At 45.2% G+C, this 26358-nt stretch overlaps 1 protein-coding gene across 1 annotated transcript in view; it reads right to left on the bottom strand.

Annotated features, from left to right (window-relative positions):
* The window catches only part of CACNA1B (calcium voltage-gated channel subunit alpha1 B), an 856833-nt gene that overhangs the window by 28558 nt on the left and 801917 nt on the right, over positions 1-26358 (bottom strand). The window contains exon 44 of the mRNA XM_069241492.1: positions 13436-13652. Coding sequence (XP_069097593.1) covers positions 13436-13652 — 217 coding nt within the window. The remainder of the gene's footprint in view (positions 1-13435; positions 13653-26358) is intronic.

Raw genomic sequence — 26358 nt, 5'->3', positions numbered from 1 at the left:
AAAGGGGAACCAGCGGTTTCCTGCCGGTTTTCCCCTGGCCCAGGGAATCCTCCATGGCGGCGCTGCTTGCAGCGCCGCCATGGGGATTCCGACCCCCTTCCCGCCAGCCTGTTTCTGGCGGTTTTCACCGCCAGAACCAGGATGGCCGGAACGGGTGTCGTGGGGCCCCTGGGGGCCCCTGCACTGCCCATGCCACTGGCATGGGCAGTGCAGGGGCCCCCTAACAGGGCCCCATACAGATTTTCACTGTCTGCTTTGCAGACAGTGAAAATCGCAACGGGTGCCACTGCACCCGTCGCACCCCTGCAACACCGCCGGCTCCATTCGGAGCCGGCCTCTGTGTTGCAGGGCCTTTCCCGCTGGGCCGGCGGGCGCTCCTTTGGCGGGCGCCCGCCGGCCCAGCGGGAAAGACAGAATGGCCACCGCGGTCTTTTGACCGCTGAGCGGCCATATGGCGGTAACCACGGTCAGAATGACCGCCATAGTCTAAAATGGCATCAGTACACAAATGTCACACCATTGTTTGCCTGTTTCTGGCAATGCTGAGGCTGCATTCTTGTCCGGGGAAAGACGTTCATGCGAGCCTGTTTATCAGTGTGGCTTATGTGCTCACAGTGCTCAATGCACAAAGGTTTGTATGGGAGGAGAACACCTTTTATCAATGTCAAAAACCACGTAAGGCTTATTAAGAGACAAATACAGAATGTTATATATAATTTGTTTGATGAAAGGAGGCAGGATAAATAGATGGTTCTCCAGGTGGGATACTGTTTCTTTGTCTTATGCGCAGATAAATAGTGTTGGAGTGTGACCTTTTATAATATTAACATAAAAAGTTTGCAAAATAATGTATAATGAAGCTGCCTAGAAAATGTGTTAGAATAATACAAATGCACGCGTTTGAAATGTGCCCACGGGGAGTGGCCACCAATGTATACACTGACTAATGAAACTGACTAATAATGAATTAATAATAGATTCATGTATGATTTTGTATTAGCATTAAGAGTTATGTATAAAGGTTTTGCTAAATTACTCACTAGGCCTTAGTTAGGAAGGGTTTGGGCCTAGCTGCTTGTTCTCATATTAACTGTGTTTTTTAACGTGCAATGTGCTGCTTTCCTGAAGGACATGAAGCTGTACTTTTCCAGAAGCTATAGAGATGTGTGTGTAACCGTAGTAAATTCTTTCTCATGAGACCTGACTTGCTCAAGGAGACATTCTTGCCGAATGCAACAGTGTAATTCGCAACAGGTACAAGGTCGCCTAAACCAAGGGAAGACAATGGAACTACTGACTGGAGTGACTAGTGTAACTTTTCCTGCCTGACATTCTACCCGTTGAAGACGTCAATCACGGGAGCCAATAAACTGCATGAGAACTGTCTTAGGTGAAAATTCTAGTAAGGTGTGCGATGGATTATTGGACAGAGATAACGATGCACCAAATATTGCGCAATGGGAAATTAGAGCCTTCGACAATTTTAATATAACAGAGTGACACAAGGAGGAATCAGCCATTATTACTTTGCCATTACCGAGCCATTACTCGCCTTTAACCTGTCACTCTTGAAGCCGTTATTCTTCTTAGCTATCCTAAGAGACTTCATCTTTAGCTGTTTGATACCCCTAACCATCCTCGCCGTACCCCTTGCCTGATTTGCACTTCTCCTCCTTATGAGGGAAGAGCCCTTGGCTATACCTTGCTGAGCCTTACCTGCTTATCCTGGCTGATTGATGGCTAATCGACTGATGTCCTGAGGACAAAGACTGTCACTGTATGCCGCCCCATTTGGATGTGTAACTATCTGATGATAAATTGTAATTGTCTGTTTGCCTTTTCTTTCTAGGTACCAACTGCTCTTTTGATAGAGCCCATAGTTAGATATTTTCTAGATTCATGTTGCTAAATTGTTTTGCATGAATCCCAACATGCTGATGCTAATTAGAGGTTAGTTAAGGAGTTCACTAAATTGGGTGCAAATAGACAAATGACTGAATCTTTGCCTTGTTGAATAATGCAATAATAATACTGTTGCTAAAGTTTGATTCATGTTGACTTCGTGCTTTGTCCTAATTAATGTTCATGGTCTTTGCATTGATAAAGTCTTATTCGAGTTGCCATATTGTACTTTTGTTGATGTGCTTATTGATAGTGAGACTAATGAATATGCCAGTAGGTTGTAACTAATAGGGAATAAATATCCAAGATCTTACTAGATTTGTGTGGTTATTCATGGCCGAAGGGTCATGGTGTGTTTCATTCTCATTAAATGTTATTGATTAGTTTGATTGATTAGTTATTGTGAATATTGATTTGATTACTGATCTATCAATTGAGATGTTAAATGGATATCCCATCCTGAGGAGTCTCCAATCAGGGTCAAAACGTTCATTGGCCTAAAACGAGTCCCCTTGTAAGTAAATTATCAAAGTTGGGACGCGTTATCAATAGAAAGAAATTATACTACACGGTGGTCCAGTCATTGGGAAACTCAAGTCGTGGAAAGCCTAGATCGGCATCATAGCGTTTCTTCTTGCAACCATTAAAAAAGGAGGAAGGTCTTCCAAGCTATCTGAGTTCTTCCATACTGTCTATTCAAGCCATGCATGCTGATGCTGCTCGGAGGTCAGCACCCACAATGTGAGGGTCCATGCCGCCAGGCTTCGGCACGCTTTTCTCCCTCCTTTCAGATGTAAAGGAAGATGCCTGGGAGAGGTAAACAAAATCTTCGAACCAGATGTTTCAGCAGTAGGATGTGGGTCAAAATACCGAGGTTTATTACCAACTTGCAACAATCTCATGTCCAGATTATTGACTACCCACATATCATTGCATCGTATATCACCATATACTGGTAAACAGAGATGTACTCTTCTTAATTCATCTATATTTCTTGACAGAATACATTTTGAAAAGTTGCACAGGAGTGGTATTAGAAACAGTACATCTATGTTTAACAGTATTTACATAAATTGACCATCAGGCAGTAGCCTATATTCTGGAAAGGACTGTTAATACTAAAAACTCAACTGGAAGATGACCAGGCTGTGTTGTGCATAAGACATCAAATGCAGGCTGAGCAATTTGTTTTTACGTCTGCATCACTCTGTGTAAGACAGTGACTGAGCACCAACAGAAAACAGCATTTGGATAGTAAAAAAATTGGAATAAAATTCTCTATAGTGCCTCTAGTAGCCCGGGACCATGCATTCTGAGCATTCACATACATTGGCAGGTCTGTCTCCAGTTCACCTTGCGCAGAGACCATATCACCAGTTATTTATGGATCAGTTTCCCAATGGAGAAGATCTACACCCTGACTGCAGGAATCCATCCATAGTTAGTTCCAATCTGTCAGATAAAAGGTAGATTTCTATTGGTCTGCTAAAGTATCAGTTATTTAGTTCACCTTCTTCACAGTGCTTTGGATCTTGTGGCTTGGTCTTTTTTGATGTAAAATAATGTTGTGCTCTTGCCACCTGTACTAAAAACATTTCCCTTTTTAGGTAGCAACCCCTTGAGAGCTGAGCTTTTAGCTACAGATTCCAAAACATTGATGTTCATCTTGGACTCCCCCAAGGCAACAGTTTCTGCTCTGGGAGGCTGTACCAAATTAGCTTTCATATCAAAACAAAGATAAGCTCTCATTAGTGCCCATGGAGCAGGTTGTCTACAAAAACATACTCCCTAAAGGCTTTATTTCTGCACATGCACCGTGCATAGTCCGTGTGGGTTGGGAACAATGAAGACAGAATATCAATGTGTCACAGTAACTTGACTAGAATATCGAAGGGCAAAATAATAGTGCAAAGTAAATTTGTATAGGTTTTATATATATACATGTATAGATATACATATAGAAATACACACACACACACAAATATTCACTGAAAAAACAAAGGTTACAGGGACGTTTTAGATAGGTTCCCTTAGAAATTATGGTTTGTGCTCTAAAAGACTACAATGAGGACATATTTTCTGAGTTCGCAAATAGCGACAAAGCACTTTTAAATTATTTGCTAGCTTGATGCTTTTTTATCCAGTTGATCACTTGATTATATGTTATACTTAGGGGAGAGAATGTGGCATTAAGGCCAGAGCTGCAGATTTTGCAACTGTGGAACCAGGTTCAAGTTTCGCACAGCTCAACATCCTGCGATTCTTAATCTCCCCATGCCTAAAGACCAAAAGGAATGTGTCCTTGTGTAATGTAACTGATGTTCATGTAAAGCACAACAATGCCTTTAGGTCAAGCCTACACTATATAAAACTTTTTTTAAAAAGAAGGGGCATATTTACAAGAAAGTGGCGCACCAGCCCTGATGCGCCACTTTTCTTTCATCGCCCTGCACCCCCTTACTTTACCATAGTAGCACTGTATTTACTATACAGCGTGCCATGTTGCACGTTAGCACAATAGCGTCACAATTTATGCCGCTATTGTGGCATTTTACTGGATTAGTGCCTTAAATTATGGCACTAGTCCATCAAAGCACAAGGAGGCCTAGAGGTTATTATGGGAGCGTCAGTGTAAAACCTGCCGTAAGCAGGCGTTAAAAATTATGGAAAAATGGCGCAGTGACATTTTTTACATTTCACTGCACCATGTGTTTTGGGCCTCCCTGCTTGGGAATGCCCCCCCTTGCATACATTATACCTGGCATGGGTATAATGTGGTGCAAAGGGTTACAAAGTTGTGCAATGCACTTTGTAAATATGGCTCACGCTGGGGGCCTCCTTAATGCCTCCTTAGCGTAAAAAAAAGTGACGCTAGGGCAGCGCAAGGGGCTGGTAAATATGCCCCTAAGTGTTTTGCACCCTTCTGTCATTGGGCTACATTTGAGTGATTTTTGTGCTATATTTGGGCTCTTTTTTTTCAGTGGCCTTCTTAAGAGACATTTCTTATGAAGCTCCCTAATTTCCTCATTTACTGCGGTATCCTCAGTAGAAAATACTTTCAGTTTTACCACTTCAATTCCATCCAAATGGCTGTCAGATGTGCCACACTTATGGCATCAATTCAGAATGTTAGCATTCTAGTTGCTCATTAGAACACTATAGTAAACTGTGATCACCAGGAAGTTAACCTGCAGTCTGCTGCTGGTCTTGAAAGTGCATGTTTCTGTCTACAAGTTAGCATGTTTTAATGAAACAGAAGAGGGAGATTTTTGAGAACTCAAAACGTGTCCTAATTTTTTTTTCCACAGCACTGACCATAAATTTCTATGACAAAATGAAACTCCTCATTGTATTCATTTCAAAGTTAAATGTTTTAAGTTTTACTAGTTTGATTCAATCCAGATGGCTTCAGTGTGCCACACTTTTGTAATGAGTAAGACTGTTAGGGCTCTAGTTGTTCTTTCGAATACTCTGGGAGGCTGCAGTAGAGTACAAGGAAATCAACTGACAGGCTTTTTGCCAAATAAATGAATTAAGGAAATACCAACTTGCCAAAGGTGGACATTATTCTTCAGATTCTGTGCTGCTGTGTTATTGCCATGGAGGTTGATAAGTAATGGTGGTGAAGTGAGATCTGTTTTATATATGTATATATTCGAGGTATGTGGATGTGTAGTTAAGAAAACTAAATCCGTACCTCACTCTGTGCAGTTACCTTTTGAAATTTTGTCCCTCGATATTCTGGATATGATAATGTGACGCTTAAATATTCTGTCATTTATATTTCGTACCATAATCCATACACCATATCACAGTGGAAGCCTTCTGAGAATTTTATGGTGAGATATTTCCTGTCCTTCAAAATCTTAGCCCTCAAGTCTGGGGCCATAAGAGTTGGCAAATATTACAGTCTCTCTAAGCCAAGTGAAACACTGGCTAAAATTATTACATTAATAAATAGTAATGTTAACCTGAAACAGGAAAACCAAAGGTGGCATTAGCAGCCTCAGATATATAGAGATGTGGTCATTTAAAAGGATTGTGTATTTGCCATCTGACCCTTTGGTTTAAAAGGTTCTTCACCCCTCAGTGTCAAAGGTCATTGATCCTTTCTGTGCCAGACCCTTTGAATGGTAACATTTCTTAAACCATCACTGCAAAATATTCTCGCCTGCTTGGTGCCCTAAGTCCTAAAACCTCAGAGCCTAAAGTCCTTGACCAAAGTACCAGGCATGTTTGACAGCTGCAGTGGTGAAAGTCCTTGACCCTTCCATTGTAAATGTATTTGAGCAGTTGAGGTCACAGATCTTGAACATTTGGTACCAAATGCCCATGACCCAGAAATGGCAACACTGTTTGATCACACACTGGCAAGCGTCTTTTGGCACTCACTGCCAAAATGTTCTTGACTTCTTGATACCAAAAGTCGTTCACCTCTTGGTGACAAAAATTCTTGATCCACTGTTTAGGAGCACGCCAACTATCTCAAATACCCGATCGCAGTTCAAGGAAACTACATTGATACTTAATGCTACATAAAATCCACTACGCCTGAGTGCATGGGTGCCATGACATTGACACTGTAAATGTTAGAGAGGTTTTGGGAATATGGTCAGTTTAAGGGTGGGACAAGGGTTAAATGTAGAGATTAGGTTAGGATTAAGGTTAGGTTCCGCATTGACTTCAGGGTTAGATTTATGATTAGAGTTGAGGATCAGGCTTAGAGGTACACATCAGTTTATGGTTAAGGGTAAGATGAATACCAAGTTAAGAGACAGCAGTAGGCTTACATTTGGGGTTGGGGAATGGGCTTAAGGTACGCTTTAGGGCTAGTCTTAGGTTTAGTGCTAGAACAATGGACAGATGTAGGCCTAAGACGCCTGTTAAAGGTTGGCGTTAGCTTTAGTTTTAGGCTTAGGTGTAGACATAGGATAAGGGTGGCTGTTACTGTTACAGTAAGTGTTAGGGTTAATCTTAGAATTACTATTAGGGTGAAGAGTATGATGAAGGTAAGGATAAGTGGTAGTGTTAAGGTGAGACATTCACAAAATGTAGTGGCTAATTGTATGACAAACTGGGTCACTCTAGAGGTATGTCAAAGCTTCTATGTAGTGGCAAGTTGATATAGTTGTATTCAAGATAGTAAAATACAACAGTTGTTGACAACATTTTTGGACTCTTCATTACCAAAGGTGTAGAAAAATGCCACTGTTGGCATGGTTACCCCCTAACTTTTTGCTTTTTGTTGATGCTAGCTATGATTGAAAGTGTGCTGGGACCGTGGTTCCAGCACCAGTGTTCTTTCCCTAAAACTGTACCTTTGTCTCCACAATTGGCACAGCCCTGGCACACAGATAAGTCCCTTGTAAATGGTACCCGTAGAACCAAGGGCCATGTGGTCAGGGAAGGTCTCTAAGGGCTGCAGCATGTATTATGCCACCCTGGTGACCCCTCCCTCAGCACAAGCACACTGTCTCACAGCTTGTGTGTGCTGGTGGGGAGAAAAAAGACTAAGTCGACATGGCACTCCCCTCACAGTGCCATGCCCACAACCCACTGCCTGTGGCATAGGTAAGCCACCCCCTAGCAGGCTTTACAGCCCTAAGGCAAGGGTGCACTATACCACAGGTGAGGGCATAGCTGCATGAGCACTATTGGCCCTACAATGTCTAAGCCAATTCTTAGACATTGTAAGTGCAGGGTAGCCATAAAGATTGTATGGTCTGGGAGTTTGTCAAACACAAATTCTACAGTTCCATAATGGCTACACTGAATACTGGGAAGTTTGGTATCAAACTCCTCAGCACAATAATTCCACACTGATGCCAGTGTGAGATTATTGAGAAATGCACTTAGAGGGCATCTTAGAGGTGCCCCTGCATGCCAGCCCAACTGCTAGTGCTAGGCTGACTGGTCTCTACCAGCCTGCCACTTCCAGACTAGTTTCTAGCCACATGCGGTGAGTGCCTTTGTGCACTTTGTGACCAGGAACAAAGCCTGTCCTGGCTGGAGTGGCCTCACCCCCCCCCCCCCCCCCTTTCAGGAACTGTAGCACCTGGTGGTGAGCCTCACAGGCTCAAGTCTGGTGTTACAACACCCCAGGGCACTCCAGCTAGTGGAGATGCCCGCCCCCCCAGACACAGCCCCCACTTTTGGCAGAAAGTCCGGAAGAGATAATGAGAAAAATTAGGACAGCCCCTAAGGTGCCCTGAGCTGAGGTGACCCCTTCCTTACCCAATCATCCATTTTCTTATGGAGTATTTAGCCCAATAGGATTAGGGATGTTCCCCCCTCCCCAAAGGGAGGAGGCACAAGGAGGATGTAGCCACCCTCAAGGAGAGTAGCCATTGGCTACTGCCCTCCAGCCCTAAACACCCCCCCTAAATCTAATATTTAGAGGCGACCCTGAACACAGGAAATCAGATCCCTGACGACCTAAACAAGAAGAAGGACTGCTTCCCTGAAAATCCTGCAGAGAAGAAGGAGACGACAACTGCTTTGGCCCCAGCCCTCCGGCCTGTCTCCAGATTCAAAGAACCTGCAACAGTGATGCATCAAGCAGGACCAGTGACCTCTGCCGAATCAGAGGACTGCCCTGCAACCCAAAGGACCAAGAAACTCCTGTGGACAGCGGCTTTGTCCAAAACAACCAAGAAGAAACTATCTTTAAAGGGACTCTCACCTCACTCCTGAAGCGTGAGTCTCCAACACTCTGCACCCGACACCCCTGGCCCGTGTCCAGAGAAATCAAAACTGCAGCAAGGCCCCCCAAGTCGACTCCCACAACGTGTCCACCCTGAGACGACCTCCCTGCACCCCCACGGCGACGCCTGCAGAGAGAATCCAGAGGATCCCCCTGACCGTGACTGCCTGGTAACAAAGAACCCGACGCCTGGAAGAAGCACTGCACCCGCATACCCCAGGCCCGAGAGGAATCAACTACTGGTGCAGGAGTGACCAGCAGGTGGCCCTTATCTTTGTCCAGTCAGTGACTGGCCCAAGAATCCCCCCTTGAGCCCTGCCTGCATCGCCAGAGTGACCCCCAGGTCCCTCCATTGATTTCAACGCAAAACCTGACACCTTATTTACACACTGCACCCGGCCGCCCCTGTGCTGCTGAGGGTGTATTTTGTGTGCCTGTTTGGGACCCCCCCCCCACCTGTGCTCTACAAAAACCCCCTGGTCTGCTCCCCGAGGACGCAGGTACTTACCTGCAAGCAGACTAGAACCGGAGCACCCCTAGTCTCATAGGCGGCTAGGGTATTTGGGCCCCTCTTTGACTTCTGCCCCTGACCGGTCCTGTGTTGCTGGTGCCCGGTGTTTGGGGTTGACTTAAACCCCCAACGGTAGGCTGCCTAGGCCCTGTAGACTGAACTTGTAAGTGCTTTACTTACCTGGCAAACTAACCTTTACTTACCTCCCCCAGGAACTGTTGAATTTTGCAGTGTCCACTTTTAAAATAGCTTATTGCCATTTTATGCTACACTGTGTACCTTACTGTTTTACTTCAACGTTCTATATTTACCTATGCCAAGTACCTTACCATTTATGTACTTACTTGAATTCTGAATCTTGTGGTTCTAAAATAAATTAAGAAAATAATATTTTTCTATATAAAAACCTATTGGCCTGGAGTTAAGACTTTGAGTGTGTGTTCTCATTTATTGCCTGTGTGTGTACAACAAATTCCAAAGAAAAGAAATACAATGTAGCACATTTGCTATGGAACATCTAGCCATCTGTCAACATTCTCTGATTCTGGCCCCAATACTGGGCAACAATTCATAGGTTTTGAGGCAAAACTAGTAAAGTCTCCTTTACCCAAAAGCCCACAGTGCAATGACGTGTCCTACCAATGTTAAGTCAATGGGGACATTTTAGTATTCCGAGAGTCTAGGTATGCAGTTTAGTGAGCTAACAATAGGTTATGCAGACAACAGATCTGAAAAGTCAGACCTGAAAATGGAGAGCACGTCAATTTGTTGAGTTTACTTGAAGAAAAGGGTATAATAGCGAAGGAAAGGAGCTCAGAACTTATGAAAGCTGTTCAGCTGAACATTCATCGGCGCGTCTTTCGTCCTAGAGTGGCTAACGACAATGTTTCTTCCTGGGGCTTTAAAGTGTGGAATCCCTCAGAGTCAAAGGCAATCACTTTTTACTTCTGAAAGTGATTCCCAGGGCTTGTCACTGCTGACCCTAAGAGGCTCTATTGTGGCCCAATGCTGGAGAAGTCTTGTAGTGCTGCTTCCGTGGAATAGGATGGGAGCTTTGCTTACCTGTATGTGGTGTCGGTATTCAACAACATCATACATTTACTGCAAAATCTGACCTCCTATGCAGAAAGGCCTAAAACTGTGGAAGCAAGGGTGCTCTTGGTTGGGATATGGGTGTACTGCTAGAGGTGTATTGGATAGCAGTTCTGTAACAGCCATGGCATGGCACAGCAGTGTTACAGGTAATGAGCTGAGAACTGCACACTGCTGGTGGTGGCTTATAGCGCTGAATGAATTCACCAAGAAATACTTAGCAATGCCACCAGGTCTGATTTTTTTTAATGTACGCTGTGCTAATATGTTGGGCAAAGTGCTGGATAGTGGTGGAGTGTGAGTGCTGAAAAAGCATGTAGAGGTTGCGCCTGATGTGCAGTCACAGAGCCTACTAGTTTATAGCAGTATTTGCATAGGTGGAGAGTGGGGTATTCTGGCAGAGCTGTGTGCTGGCTTCAATGCTTGACTCATAAGGACATAGATGGGAGGGTCTCCTGATGCTGGGTAAATAATTGCACTTCTGGGCAGCATTAAGGTACACTGACAGAGCTATTGTTGGCACCCGGTACAGGATCAGCAAGAACAACTAATCGCCAGAATGAGGATCCATTGTAAAAGCCAAAGGATGAATCCCAGTAAGCATTATTGTGCCTCTTGGGCAGGAATGGGTTGCACTGTCAGAGCTATGCTTTGGGTTTCAGAACTAGAGCAGCTGGGGAAAGGAGTGCTGGGCAAGACAAGGTTATACTGGATATATATATATATATATATATACATCAGTGGCGGCCGGCAGTTTTAGGAGGGAGGGGGAGCGGGCGGGAAGCACACTCACACTTTCACACACACATGCACGAATATCCATTAACAACATTCATCAACATTCAAACATACACACACGCACCAAACATTAATTAAAAAAAGATCACACACACTTACCTTCAGCCTCGAAGGTGCCAGGAGGGTTGGGACTGCTGCCTGAGGGAAGGCAGCAGTCCCAGCCTCATAACAGAGTGGGATGGGGTCAGTGAGACTGCTGACCCCACCCCACTCTGTGACGAAGTGTCACTGATTGACACTCGTCCTGGGCGCTTCAGGGCTTAAACCTGAAGCGCCCAGGTCGAAGTCAATGGATGACGCTTTCCTCGTCACCCAGGGGAGGGCCTCGAGGCACCTTTGCTGAGCCGAGGAGGTCACGCCCATAGGAGCTGTGACCTTTTCAGCCCAGCAAAGTTCAGCTCAGGCAGCCAGGAGTGGGCGCAAATCACGCATGTCTGCTCCTGGCTGCCTGACCTGAACATGAAGAGTGTCTGTCAGGCTGACCTTTGCTCAGCCTGACAGACACTCTTCATGGGGGGCAAAAGGTGGGGGGGCGTGGCCCCTCTGCCCTCTGCCCTCTGCCCTAAAGCACAGGCCGTGCCTGATATATATATATATATATATATATATATATATATATATATAACCATATTTGGAGATCCTAGTGATTGAAAAGAACTGGAGCTTTTTGATAGGATATAGTGCTTTAGGCAAAAATGTGTAGTGAGGCATTAGAACCTAGCAGAACTGAGCAGGCACAGTAGTGCAGGAGGCCAGTAGTGCGATGGACCACTACACACAAATTGGTTGACCTTTACTACACAACTGAGAGGCAAGTGGCTTATTTTACTTGCTTGCATCAAGGATCCTGGAACTTTTAATACACCACTTTTTAGACCTAGAAGAACAGGAGTAGAAGAAATTGCAGTGAAGGAATGAGGTGCATTGGCAGAGCACTGATTGAGGCACCCCCAGCTGAGCCCCACTAGTATTTTATAATAAGTGCCCAAGGGAGGAGCAGAACGTTTCATAATGCTTACTAGGTGAATTTGCATGCGGGATCATGCACTGAAAGTAACCAGCTTACGGAAAAGTCAAGGTGTGAAAGGCTAGGAATTTCATAAAGGGAATCTGTTAGGCTGTCACACATACATAAGGCTGCATTTCAAAGCCAACCTTCATTTCTCTTGCCTTTAACAGCCAATCATTATAACATTTAAGCCAGAACTTGTTGAAAAGTTATCCTTTTTCAAAGCACCAAGCAAGTATACCTCTTTTTTTTAAAGTTATTTTGACTCATTCACAAAGTCAAGTCCTCAATACATGGACAATATGCATATGATTTACCTTAGTAAAATGTGATTTTCACATCTACTTTTGGAGTAATATCTATTTTTTTTTTACAGTGCTCAAATAGTGAGGGGGGCTCTTTGGGGCACCAACTGAAAATAAAACATGGTCATAAACCTCTTAGACCACGGCATGTGGCTTATATATGAAAATATGTCCTGTAAATCGTATATTTACACGCATACTTAATAAACATGTGTATGTTTTATCTTACCTCTGATTGTAAAAAGAGCGCAATAAGGTTGTGACGATGCTTGTAATGACAAAGTAATATCGATGCAAGTTTTTTTGGGGACGTGGTCCCGGTGTTTGCTGTTCTAGGGATGAAAAACTCAGACGGCTAGCACTGGTTGGCCAGTGCTCCACAAAATGAATAAATAAGTTGTTTCTTTATTGCTCTTGAGTGAGGGTAAATTCTTTAATTCCATGACCCTTTCCATGTATTATCATGTATGAGAGCAAGGGCATTCTGCAGGGCATGCTCATCATCTCACCTCCCTGTGAAACCTCTCATGCGCAATGCTCAATTTGTAAAACAAAAAGTGCTGTGGCCCTCGTCAGGAGGCCACTTCAGCTCGACCACCCATTGCCCCTGCCAGCGCTGCCAAAGACAGTACAAAACAACTACTAAGCATCACACTACTACAAGTGCAACAATTCAGACTATTCTAGGCCCCGAAAGCTTTCAGAAAGGCGTGGGTAGCTGGTATTAGTCATTTTTTATGTATATTAAATTAATAAACAATTGTTATTATGCTCATCACTAAATAAGACAAACAGCGTCACCATGTGGCAGACTGTCATAGGTGCAGATGTTGACAATTAAGTGCTGGTGCCGAGCGCCAGACACCACCGGCTCAGATTAAGCACTGACCAGGGCCCAACCACCTAATTCATTATTCATGACCTGCGGTCATAGGAGCCACCACCTGGTTCCCATGACCGCAGATAATAAATTAGGTTCATTGGGCTGGAAGACCCACTTACGGTGGTAACTGGATAGCACGACAGCAACGGAGCGCATCAGCACGGACGTGTGGGTTGCAAATGGTGGCGCTACATGGCAGGTGCAAGGAGGCCTGCCTGGCAGGGAGGAGTACCTGGGTCGTCTGCAGCCAGCTGCGTGGACGACCGCTCCAGCGACTTCTGCTTCTTCTCTTTCCGGCGGTGGCAGCGGTGGTGGTGGTGATGCGTCCGGTCAGGAGGGACCCTCTCCAAAGAGTACTCGTAGAGTGGTGTCCTCTGCTGCCGATGCTGAGGCGGGGGTGGCGTCAGCGTGGACACAGAGCGCTTCATGGGGCTGCCGTCAGGGATGGGCTGCGGAAGCAGAGGAGAGAATTAGAGGAGCAGAGCGGGGGCGCGCCCCAGAGACAGCGCAAGGGTGGCTGAGGGGTTGTTATCGTATGACGCCAATGCAACCTTTGCATGGTGACTCTAGGCAGCCTTTGTGGCCTTTAGAGGGCACTCTGAAATTGTCTGCTAGTGGCGCTCTAGCAGCTGCCCAACCTTGCCTTACAGTCCACAAAATGGCACACTAGTGTATCGATGGTTTGTCACACTGCAGTGCCACTCGTCGCTATCGGCCGTTCCTTAATCCATCCCTTACGACGCCTTGGCACCGGCAGTGCCAGATTTTGCTACCATTGCTTTGGCCAAGGGAATGTTTACCATCCATATCTAGGGGGCAGTTACCATCCAAACCTCTTTCCGGGCTGCAGGTTAAAGGCCTTGTGCGGACGCACGTGCCTGCAGCAGCACTCTGCTGCCACCTAATGGAGCTTTAGGGGTTTTCTCGACTCACAGCTGGAGAGTAAAAAACAGAGAAGCAGACTGGCCGAGTGTTAGTGAAAAGAGGGTCAGAGGGGGCGGAGGGTGGCTTGGAAGAGGGAGACTAAAAGACCGAGTAAGAATAATGAGAGGAAAAATAGATGGAAATTTAAAGAAAGAAAGAGAGGCGGAGGGAAACAGCATGAAAGTGGGTAGAGAAAAAAGGATGAGAAATGGAAAGGACGGCGAGAGTGAATAGGAAAATGTGAGAGAGAGAGAGAGACAGAAAGGGTGGGAGAGAATGAAAGAAAGAGACGGATAGGAGGAGACGGACACACGGGATAACAGATGAGAAAGGAAAATAAAAATGGACACCGAGAATGAGGAATTGAAGAAATTGAGGGAAACAAGAATAAGGTGGTGAAAACGAATTTAGGGGATGACCGAGAGTGAGAGGTGGGGCGAGAGCAGGGTAAAGAGAGGAAATCATTTACACGAGCAATGGCGTGAAGTGGGAGAGGGAGATGACAGAAAAGGGTGGGGACACGTGAAAGAGGGAGAAAGGCTGTGATGAAATTAACAGAAGAGGGTTTGGAAAAAGGAGAGGAAAAGGGGGAGCTAGGGAGGATGGAGGAGTAAGAGGAATGAGCAGAATATACGGAGACTGACAGGAAGGTGATTCAAATAGTGACATGGGGGTGGATAGAGAGTCGGAGAGACGCAGGTGAAGACCCGGTGACCCGGAAATGGTCGTTAAGGACAAGAGACACTGAAGAGACAAAGAGGGGGGGAGGAGAGAGACAACACCATAGAAATGAAAACACGAGAGATGTGAAGGGGATTCATTTTACGGAGGGGGGTGGGCAGGGGGGCAGTCGGGGTACACATAACCTTTTGTCTGTAGTACTCTCCCTAAAATGAGCATTCCACAACTGCTTAACCACTCTATAAGGCACGTCCGGCCCAGGGTCACACGATGAACACAGGTGACAAGACATTATACAGAATGGTAAATATGAAAGCAGCAGCATCACAGGAAGTAGGGGGGCACTGAAGTGTGTAATCAGGGCAACATCAAGGAGGGTACACTTCATAGGGCGAAGGGGCAACCCACGCTGTGCAGCATTTGCACCAGTCAACACTCAATGCACAGCCTGCTCCTCACCACATCCATGTACTCTGTAGCCAGACTGGTGAATGGAGAGGACCTGCATTTACACTGCAGGCACCGGCTGACGAGGAGCCACTGGTATTTAAACTTCAGACACTGACTATACTTGAGACATTGATTTATGATAAGCCACTGGTATTTATAGTTCAGACGCTGATTAATACTGTGGCATCTATATTTATACTGGAGACACCGACTTATGATGAACCATTGGTATTTTCACTTCAGAAAAGTGATTAATACTGCACCAGCTGTGATCACACTCGAAACACTGCTTAATACTGTGCCAGCAGTGATTACACTGCGGACACTGACTGATGATGAACGGTTGTTATTTACACTTCAGTCACTGATTAATACTGTGGCATCTGTATCTATACCGGAGACACTGATTTATGATGAATCATTGGTATTTAAACTTCAGAAAAGTGATTAATACTGTACCAACTGTGATTATACCGGGGACACTGTTTAATACTGTGCCAGCTGTGATTACACTACAGGCACTGACTAATGGTGAACCATTGCTATTCACACTTCAGGCACTGATTAACTCTGTGCTCCGTGTATTTACAATGCAGACACTGACTAATATTACAACAGCTGTATTTACACTGCAGACATTACTTAATACTATGCCAGATGTAATTACACTGCAGATGCTGATTAATACTGTGTCATATGGGTTTACACAGCAGAAACACATGAAGAGTCTCCTGTTTTTACATTTCAGACACTGGTCACTGCTGACACATCTGTATTTACCCTGCAGACACCCAGCAATACTGAGCCATCTGTATTTACACTGCAGTCACCGACTGATACTGAATCACCTGCGTTTGAATTACAGACTCTGATAGAAAGTGTAATCTGTACTTACATTGTAGACACGGATACATACTACGCTAGCTGTGTTTACACCACAGATACTAATAAAAAGCCACCTATATTTGCTACGCCTGCCAGGAATTCACAGTGTGACTTGCTGAAGTCAGAGAGCAGGTTCTTCATACCATAGAGCCACCGAGGATGTAATGAAGGGGCTAGTGTATGAATGGGCTTTACATATATCAGTCCCTTAGCACATTAGTACAGATGTGCCTTAGTTTTTCATGGTAGGTCCTTAGTTTACAGCAGATAGGTTATGTTCGGGCTCCACTCTATGGAGACCTCTGCACAGTAGAAATAGGACCTCGCTGAGTCACCTGACATTTCCTAATATTACACCTGAAAACCTGCCCATTGCACAACTTCCCAGTCATGCTATTAGGAAAATCAATCAATACGAAAAAGTAGTAATATGCACCCACAAACAGACGTAAATATACAGGTGCAGATTTACTACATTTTTTTCCAAATAGTGATTCGGAATGGGATGTAGTAATGTTTTGCAACCCAAATCCAGCACAACACTTTCATATTTTACTGACAAAAGTAGTGGTAACCCATTTAACCCATTCACCAATGTGAAGGTATCCTCAAGGGGCCTCTTCCCCTTTATGAATATTGAGAAATAAGTATCTGCTATAAATCTCAATGCCTTGACAAACAATTTGTAAAACAAGTCTCTGGCCCAAAGTTTTGCTCCAAAATCATTGGGAAACACTACAATTATCGGGGTGCCAAATACCAAATTGTGTTGTCTTGATTCTGCAGCACACATAGAAAGATGAAAACGCATCCCAGGACTGTTTTTGTGTAGGAAGGCACAAAAACAATCCTGCTGACAACACAGACACCCTTGCACCATTGTGCACGGGTGCCTGCATTAGCACGAGGCAGCAATTGTGCACCAGCGCAGGGGAAAGGACAGAAATACACTGTATCTTGTAAATGCTGCGCTGCCTTGCACCACACGGCTTGTAAACAGGCCCCTCATGCTGTATCTCTTCTACTAAGGGTGCTACATCTGCTTTTATCCAAACCTCCCCAGAGCCTCAGGAGACTGCCAAGCCGTTGAACGCTGAGGATTTCTTTCTCCTAACCTCAGTGCTATGGCTGCTTGCCTCCAACCATCCAGAGTGCTGCCAGTGTAAACATCGAGGATGTATCTCTTCTAACTACAGTGCTAAACATGCTTTCCTACAAACATCTGGACTGCCTCCAGTGTAAACATTTAGGGTATATCCCTTCTCACTCCAGTGCTAGACCTGCTTTTCTCTAACCCCTCCCATCCCCATGGCCATAGCATCTCCATTGTAAACATCAAGGATGTAACTCTTCTATCCCAATGCTAAGTCTTCTTTTCACCAACAACCCAGAGTGCAGCCAATGTAAACATTGAGGATGTACCTCTTCTAACCACAAAAACATGCTTTTCTCCAAACATCTAGAATGCCTCCAGTGTAAACACTGAACATGAATCTCTTCTAACCCCAGTGCTAGACGTGCTCTTCTCTACCCACCCTCACCAGCATCCCCAATGTAAACATCAAGAACGTAACTCTTTTATCCTAACACTAAATCGTCTTTTCTCCAACAAACCAGAGTGATGCCAGTGTAAACACTGAGGATGTATCTCTTGTATTCTCAATAGTATATATGCTTTTCTCCAACCATCAAGAGCATCACCGATGTAAACACTGAGGATGTACCTCTTCTAACTTTATTGTTACACCTGATATTCTGTGATTGAACCCCTCATGTCTGTTAAGACATTAAACCACATGGTCATAACTCTTCAAGCTAGAATGCTGTATCTGCTTTTACTAAATATATTTTTCTAAACCCTTCAGGGTGTCTTTAGTGCCTGTTAAGTAATTGCTCGTTTTGTGTGTATCTCTTCTAGATTCAATGGTCTATCATCAGTGGTTCCCAACCTTTTAACTTCTGTGGAACCCCGCTTTATCACTACTGAAACCTGGGGACCCCGACTGAATCATTATTAAAATCCAGGGACCCCCCCACTGAGCCAGTAACAAATTTGTTCCACAGCTTTCAGTAATATTACTTAATTTTCTAAGCAGTTGCAGAACCCCTGAGGGTGCTGCTCGGACCCACAGGGGTCCCTGGACCACAGGTTGGGAACCACTGGTCTATCTGCTTTGAAAAGGAGAAATCTTGTGCCCGATCATCATACTGTACAGCAGCATACTCTTGCAGTTTTGACGAAATCAATGATCATGACTACCACATATGCAAGGAATATTACTTTTTTTTTATTACTACATGTAAAGCAATCTGAAGCCTCGTGTCAGGATACTGTTTGCGCTATTTATTAGCTGTATGAAATGTGTGCAAGGTTATAATTGCTTGTTTGTCCTCCCCCTGTATACATTTGGGTATGAAAGTCTTTCCCCGGCAACACTCAATATAGCTCAACAATAGCAAAAATAATAGAAAAATTAGAGACTTGAATTTGATGACAGTTGGGGCTGTTTTGATACAGATTTCTGAACATAGTTCTGATTGCACAATGTCCTTGGAACTAATCAATAATTTTCTACAGATATATACATTGACTTTTTGTTAATGCCCATCAGGTCTCAGCCATCCTTCTACACTCTTAAATTGTAGTCCCACTTCTTTAGTTACTTTCCCCAAGCCTTGGCCTCAGCAGGTTCTTACACAGATATTAGTTTAAAACCTGCTGCATACTGATAACTAGATCTCGAGTGACCTGGACTTAATTAAAGTTGACCAGCTCCCTTGATATCCAGTGGAATGGGCATCTTGAAACCAAGGTCTAAAATGAACCTTTGTACATGTACCTGTGCATCACCTGCAGTCAGTCCACAACACTCCTATTCATAAAGACAACTGCAGCAGAGATGGCATAGCTCTCGTTCAGTGTCACTCTAACACACAATATGCTGAATGTTTGTGCATCTGTAGTCCATGGAATACTGTACACTGCTCCTCTGACAGTTTTCTGAGGTCTGCAAGAGGATAGCCTTCTGTAGCCTTGTTTTCCCTCTGGATATCTATCTCTATGGAGATGTGGGTTACTAGACATCAAAGTGCCTCTGGTTCCCAGTGTGATTCATGTAAAGCACTGTTTATGATGTCCGCTATTGATAGCAGAGTCACGGGAAAGCACATAGACCCAAGGGGGCAAATGTGTTGTCCTCAACCTGCTATAAAGTGACATACTACAAAAGAAGCAATGCTCCATATGAGAGCATGATTCAAAGTTTCAACTGGCATAATCATGTCCAGCAACCCCAAAACAAGTAATGATCCCAAAAATGCACATCTCCAGCCATGTCTAGAACAACATCCGCATATCCATAAGGACCGCACCAATGCTGCTCCAGCTTAGGAAAGTGTTGAATACTCACTGCTTAAAAGGGCACTGCATAACAATGCATTAGAAGTGACTCTAATACATTTCTTTCTGGGGAACTTGGTCACCCATGTATTAACAGAACTATGGGTCCTTTATGTATGTCCATTGCACCGTTTCAATTTGTTAATTAATCCTTCACTTTAAGTCACGTGTCACAGCTAGCCATCCACTTCTGTACAAACCCACCACTATGCTATTTACTAAGGTCTCATGGACTAGTTTAAAAAATTGGTATTTGCTCTATAACTATACTAAAATATCTGACTAAATTAAGCTAAAACAAGCACTTGCATGTCTGTGAAACCATTACATTCTTCAGGGGTTGTTGGTGAGACATTATTAATATGGTTTTTGTGGAGTACACAGCTACTCAGAAGGAGTGTCCCAGCACAAGGGTCAAAGCACATGGTCAGAAGCAAAAGACATTAGAAAGCCTGGTTATACAACCAGGTTTTTAATCCCCGTTTAAAGGAGCTTTCATCTTTCAAGACCTGTGAATATCGGGGAAGAGCATTCCAGTTAGAAGCAGCCAAGGCAGAAATGGAGGAGCTGCCCCATTTCTTCCATTTAGTTCTGGGCAGTATTGCCAGCACAGCATTTGAGGAACACACAGCTCTTGTAGAGACATAGTGAATTAGTCTATTGACCAGAAAGATGGTCACACTTTATAGAACGCTCTACGAGCCAGCGCCAATTCTTTCAAATGAACCCTTTGGCAGATCTGCAACCAGTGAAAATCTCTAAGATTTATTTGGATGCAGTCATGTTTTTTTGAAGATTTAGCAGGGGTCGGGCTGCAGCATTCTGTACCAGCTCAAGTCTCTGTTACAGAGGGAGGCTCCAATAATGCGCGTTAGCATAATCCAGCCTCGAGGTAATAGCCGCATGAATGACTGTTTTCTGGCACTGTGCCGGAAGCAAGCATAAGAATTTTTTCAAAATTCTCAAGAGGCCGAAACAAACTCCTATCACACTGCCCACCTGGAACCTGAAGCAGAGTGCATTATCAGATTTTACACCCAAATCATGGGCCACCCTTACCGGGGAAAGAGGAGGCCAAAATTGCCACCCCAAATGGGAGAAGGAAATCCAAAGACTAATACTTCAGTCTTACTTATATCACACCGGAGATTACTCTGACCCATCCAGTGAAATACCGCGGAGAGACAGGCCGCAAAACAATCCTGAACATTGGGAGTATTCTTATCCAGGACGACTTGTGTGTCTTCAGCATAGGACACCACATGTATCCCAAATGACCCCACTAATACTGCTAGAGGGGTCGCACAGATGTTGAATAACGTACGGCTCAGAGCTGAGCTCTGTGGGCCTCTAAATCTAAGAGTTTTTGAGTCAGCAGCAAAGGATGCCATCCACATTGACGGGCTTCTATTAGACAGAAATGATTCAAGTCATGCCAAGGTGTCCCCAAGTATCCAGAAGTTACTAAGTCGCTGAAGCATGATAGGATGAGAAATCGTATGAAATGCGGCTGATAGATCTAAAAGTAAAGCGGCTGCCTGCTTCCCCTGGTATACTGCTAGCCTGATGGTATCAGCTACTTCAAAAGCCTTGCTTCCATGCTGTATCCTGGGCGAAAGTCAGACTGAAGCTCTTGCAACAATTGATTGGTGTCCAAATTAGTGGACAGCTGGGTGTTAATCAGTTTCTCCCAAATTTTGGAGAATGCTGGCAGTAAGGAAATAGGTTTGTCACTAGCCAAGATGGACTTATCAACTGTGGACTTTTTCAAAAGTGGAATAAGCCTGGCTTTTGGCCAACAGCTGGGTCAAAGTGAGACATATTGAAGAGAGAATTAAGAGACAGATTGATAGCTTCTCGATTAGACATCAGGATATGGGAAGGTCATGGATCATCTGGAGAGCCAGATCTTCAGGATCTCAAGACCTTAGCTGAGTCCTCCAAAGTAATGCTAACAAAATTAATCAAGGAGCAAGCACATGTGGTAATCTCACTCCCTGACCTGCAATCAGGCCACTTTACATTAGGGATAGTAGCACAGACAGACATTCAAGGCCTCAACTATGCCATTGATATTATTGTCAAAAAGTTAGAAGGTTGCGCACAGAGTTTAGGAGAGGCTCCTAGGGGCTGGATGTCTGTGCTGGGACTGAAAAATGTCCTCACTAACTTAAAAAAAACTCTTTGGATTTATTACTAGCTGTCACTATTTGGCTCCTGAAGAAATTGGCTTGAGCGTTCCTTATTTCTTGATGGTAAAGCTTTAACTCCTTTTTATATACTTTATCAACAGGTGAGTAACACCTTCTCCACAGCATTTCTAGTTTCTTACAATATTGTCATTTTTTCTTAAGCTCCTCAGTGAACCACAGGGCTGTAGCTCGTCTTAGCAGGCCAGTCCCAGTCTTCGATAGTGCAGTGATATCCGCCATGTGAGTTAGCCACGGATTATCTGCCAGGCGTCTGAATCCATAGAGCCACCCAGAGAGGGAGCTGCTTTATTAAGAAAGCCAGAGATCTCTTGTGTGGATGTCTAGGCCTAACAATGATGGGGCCGAGAAGGAGTTGATCTTCTACTTTTCACTTTTCCCAACTAAAGGAACCTGTCAGGCGATAAGTTCATGTATTGCATTTCTATGGTTTGGTACTTTTAAAAAGTGAGCCTAACTATAACGTCCCTGTAACCTTTGTTTTTTTTCAGTGAAATTCAGTTTTTTTTAAATTCTCTTTCCTAATTATAACATCCCTGCAACCATTGTTTTTTCAGAAAATTTAATAAAAAAGAAAAAGTAAAGTAATTTCCATTACTTAACATTAATACAACTACAGCTGTGCCTGGCCTTTGGCAGTGCGCAGTGGCGATTGCCCACAGGGCCTCGCTTGCGGCCAGACTCTGCAGCCAACACCTCTAACTACCCAACTCTGTGCTGCACTTGGCCCTTTGGATGTGTGCAGGGGGAGTTGGCCGTGGCCTGTCTCTCTGGGTGTGAGGATAGGTGTGACAGGGTGTATTTGGATGCAAGAGTGGCTGTAAGAGTGTCTGTCTGGGGGTGAGAGAGGGTGTGTCAGTGTCATAGTGGGTCTGTGAGTGGGTGCATCAGTGACTGTGTGGGTCTGTGAGTGGGTACATGAGTGTCTGAGTGTGACTGTGAATGGGTGTGTAAGGGTCTAAGGTGGTGTGTGAGTGGGAGAAAGAGAGAGAGGGAGCGATATTTATGAACAATTTAAAAAGAAAAATGTATTGGTCAAATAAAAAGAGTGAGATCACCTTTTTTAACTAACCTTAAACTTTTGATCTTGCCAATAAATTAAATTATGGAAAATGATCACAGACACACCTGGACTACAACTCTTAACTTCCACTGTGAGGGTCTGTGAACTTTACCATTATGCCACAGGTAACTTCTTACTTTATTTTTAAGTCGTTACATGGAGAGACCGTTGCAATGACTATCTCTCTCACTTTCTCTCTCCCATCCCATTGTGGGATGGGAGAGAGCGAGAGAGAGAGTGACAAGACCGCGGGTGGGAGCCTCAAGGCCCTTGCGGTAATAGCCGACTCCCCACGCCCTGTGGTAGCCGGCATTGCTCTCCCAAGCAGGGAGCTGCTTTCAATAGCAGCTCCCTGCATGCAGGAGCAATGTTTTCATCTGCCTTCCCTGCAAGCATATTTGCCTGACAGCTACCACCAAGCAAAAGCAAACAGCTATGTTCTGAAGGTGGGCACTCCGGGACATAGCAGGTGCCCGGGCCTGGGGGTGGTGGTGGTCCCCAGGGCCATCACTGGCTCCTCGAGGGAGGACGCACATCCCCCCCTCCCACAAGCACATCCCCAGGGAAGAGGTGGTGGGCCCCGGAGGTCAGAAACAGATGCCCTTTATCCTTTTATAATAGTCCCGGGAAGGATGCGGTCTCCAGGGTAGCTGGACGGGTGGTGGGGGCAGCCTGCTCCCACTTCAAATTACTCTAAATGCGCCCAGGGAGATGGCAGTCCCTTGGGCAGTGGCAGGGCTGCACAGGCCCCTGAATCAAATTACTTAAATGCCCTGGGGAGGTGTTGGTTCCTAAGGATGTGGGGGGGAGGGGTGGATGGCCCCTGCACACATAGGGGGTCATTCCGACCCCGGCGGGCGGCGGGTGCCGCACGCCGGGCGGAGACCGCCAAAAGACCGTACCGCGGTCAAATGACCGCGGCGGTCATTCTGACTTTCCCGCTGGGCAGGCGGGCGACCGCCAAAAGGCCGCCCGCCCGCCCAGCGGGAAAGCCCCAGCAACGATGAAGCCGGCTCCGAATGGAGCCGGCGGAGTTGCTGGTGTGCGACGGGTGCAGTGGCACCTGTCGCGATTTTCAGTGTCTGCTTTGCAGACTGAAAATCTTAATGGGGCCCTGTTAGGGGGCCCCTGCAGTGCCCATGCAGTGGCATGGGCACTGCAGGGGCCCCCAGGGGCCCCACGACACCCATTCCCGCCAGCCTCTTCCTGGCGGTGTAAACCGCTGCTGCCGCGGCAGCGCACCACCGTGGAGGATTCCCTGGGGCAGGGGAAAACCGGCGGGAAACCGCCGGTTTCCCTTTTCCGACCGCGGCTTTACCGCCGCGGTCAGAATTGCCCCTGAAGCACCGCCAGCCTGTTGGCGGTGCTTCCTCTGTCCCCGGCCCTGGCGGTCCATGACCGCCAGGGTCGGAATGACCCCCATAATGTTTTTAGGCCCAGGACTTGAGAATAATGAAGCGCTAGAGCTCGCGCTTTGTTTTTAAATTGTTTTGCGTCAGATCCGTGGATCCGCTGCGGATCACAGTGAAAATTCAAAAACAAAAAATGCTTTTTGCCTCAGCGGAGGGGGTTGTGGGGGGGTGGTATCCCAGCACCAGAGCTTATGGTTCAGGGTGACTCTACCCAGGCCCCTTTTGTGTTTTTTGACACCTTTTTTCTAGGACTTGGCTTCAGCCGAGTCCCAACCTGGCGGCCAACACTTCCTTGTTAAAGTGTTGGCAGCCAATCAGATTTCACCACAAGATCGGAAGGGGTTGCAAATCCTTTGAATCCCTATATATACAAATTTTGATTTTCATTAATTTCTCTAAAACTACTGAACAGATTTACACCGAATAACAAAAAGGCCTCTTAATAGACAAAAAGTTACTTCTCTGCCAAATCTCGTGTAATGCCTTCCAGTGGTTTCGGCACTATAGCTGTTCAAAATCCCTATGGTAAAATGAATGGGAAAAACAAGTTTTTGGACTCCCCCTTTTTTCCCAGCCCTCACTTGACGGATGACTCCGAATCTTTCCAGACAGCAGCTGAAGTGAGCGTAAATGTTTTTGGGAAAATTCTGTGAACATTCATCAACTGGCGCTAAAGATATAGGCAAATTAAAAAACACTTCTAACTATAACTACCTAGTGGCAACTGCCACTATATATATATATATATGTATATAAATATATATATATATATATAGTGGAAGTTGCCACTAGTGGCAGTTGCCACTAGGTAGTTATAGTTAGGACCATGTTGCCATAGAAAAAGCGTTTTTTGACTTGCCTATATCTTTGTCACCTTTTGACGAATCTTCATGAAATTTTCCAGAAAAAGTGGCCCGGTGATTCTTGTTGCACACGGGAAGTTTTGGGGTGATCTGTCAAGCGGGGGCAGAGAAAAAGAGGGCTAAATTTTTTTTTTCCCCATGTTAATTCCTATAGGACCTGTCAACACGTCTACAGCCCGAAAGACTGGGCAGAATTACACCAAATCTGTCAGAAAGCTAGCTGGCGGTACGCTGATTGTGGTTTTTGTTATTTGGGGTAAATCCATTCAGTAATTGAGGAGATACTTAAGGGCAAATAAATTTGTATATCTCTGGCCGCGATTAATCGTGAATTTTCACAAATACTTGTGCAAAAAGAAACCTTGCAATTGGCTGACCTTAACTTGATTAGAAAGTTATGACCGCCATTTTATTTCAGGGGACACGGTCCCTGGGGGTGAAAATTGAAATTGAAAGTGGCATAAGGGGTCAGGGTGAAGGTACCCTGACCCCAGGGGTGTGTTATAGTTTTTTTTTAGGGGCAACTTATAGGTTTAATATAATTTTGCGCAACAGTGTGTGATATTCACTAAAATTCACAAATTTGTGCAAATTCCCACCATTTATTTGCAAAATATTCGCGATAATGGAAAGATTGGAAAGAAAAAACGCAGACTCTTTCAGACACTAATTCATTCACTCATACATGCACTCAGAGGCTTTTGTGCCCACTCACACACCCACTCAGACACTCATACACCCACTCATAGACAGAGACTGTAGGAAGCTGGCCTGGTCTGTGGGCAGTGTCTAGAAGCCAAGCTCTCTAGAGGTAGCTGTGGCTGAGCAGCCAAGGCTTATCTAGGAGACATGCGACACCACTACAGTCACACAATACTTACACACAAGAAAGAAAACACTTGGTTGTACAAAAATAAAGGTACTTTAGTTTTGGAACACAGTATCAGAAAGTACTAGGAGAAGACCTTCCAATACAAGGTAAGTAAATACACTATGGCCCTCATTCTGACCTTGGCGGGCGGCGGAGGCCGCCCGCCAAAGTCCCGCCGTCAGGTTACCGTTCCGCGGTCGAAAGACCGCGGCGGTAATTCTGACTTTCCCGCTGGGCTGGCGGGCGGTCTCCTTCAGACCGCCAGCCAGCCCAGCGGGAAAGAGGCTTCCACGATGAAGCCGGCTCGGAATCGAGCCGGCGGAGTGGAAGCTGTGCGACGGGTGCAGTTGCACCCGTCGCGTATTTCACTGTCTGCGCAGCAGACAGTGAAATACA

This window comes from Pleurodeles waltl, chromosome 6 (assembly GCF_031143425.1).
Source record: "Pleurodeles waltl isolate 20211129_DDA chromosome 6, aPleWal1.hap1.20221129, whole genome shotgun sequence".
In the NCBI taxonomy this organism is placed as follows: Eukaryota; Metazoa; Chordata; class Amphibia; order Caudata; family Salamandridae; genus Pleurodeles; species Pleurodeles waltl.
This window is presented reverse-complemented; position numbering and strand designations above follow the sequence as displayed.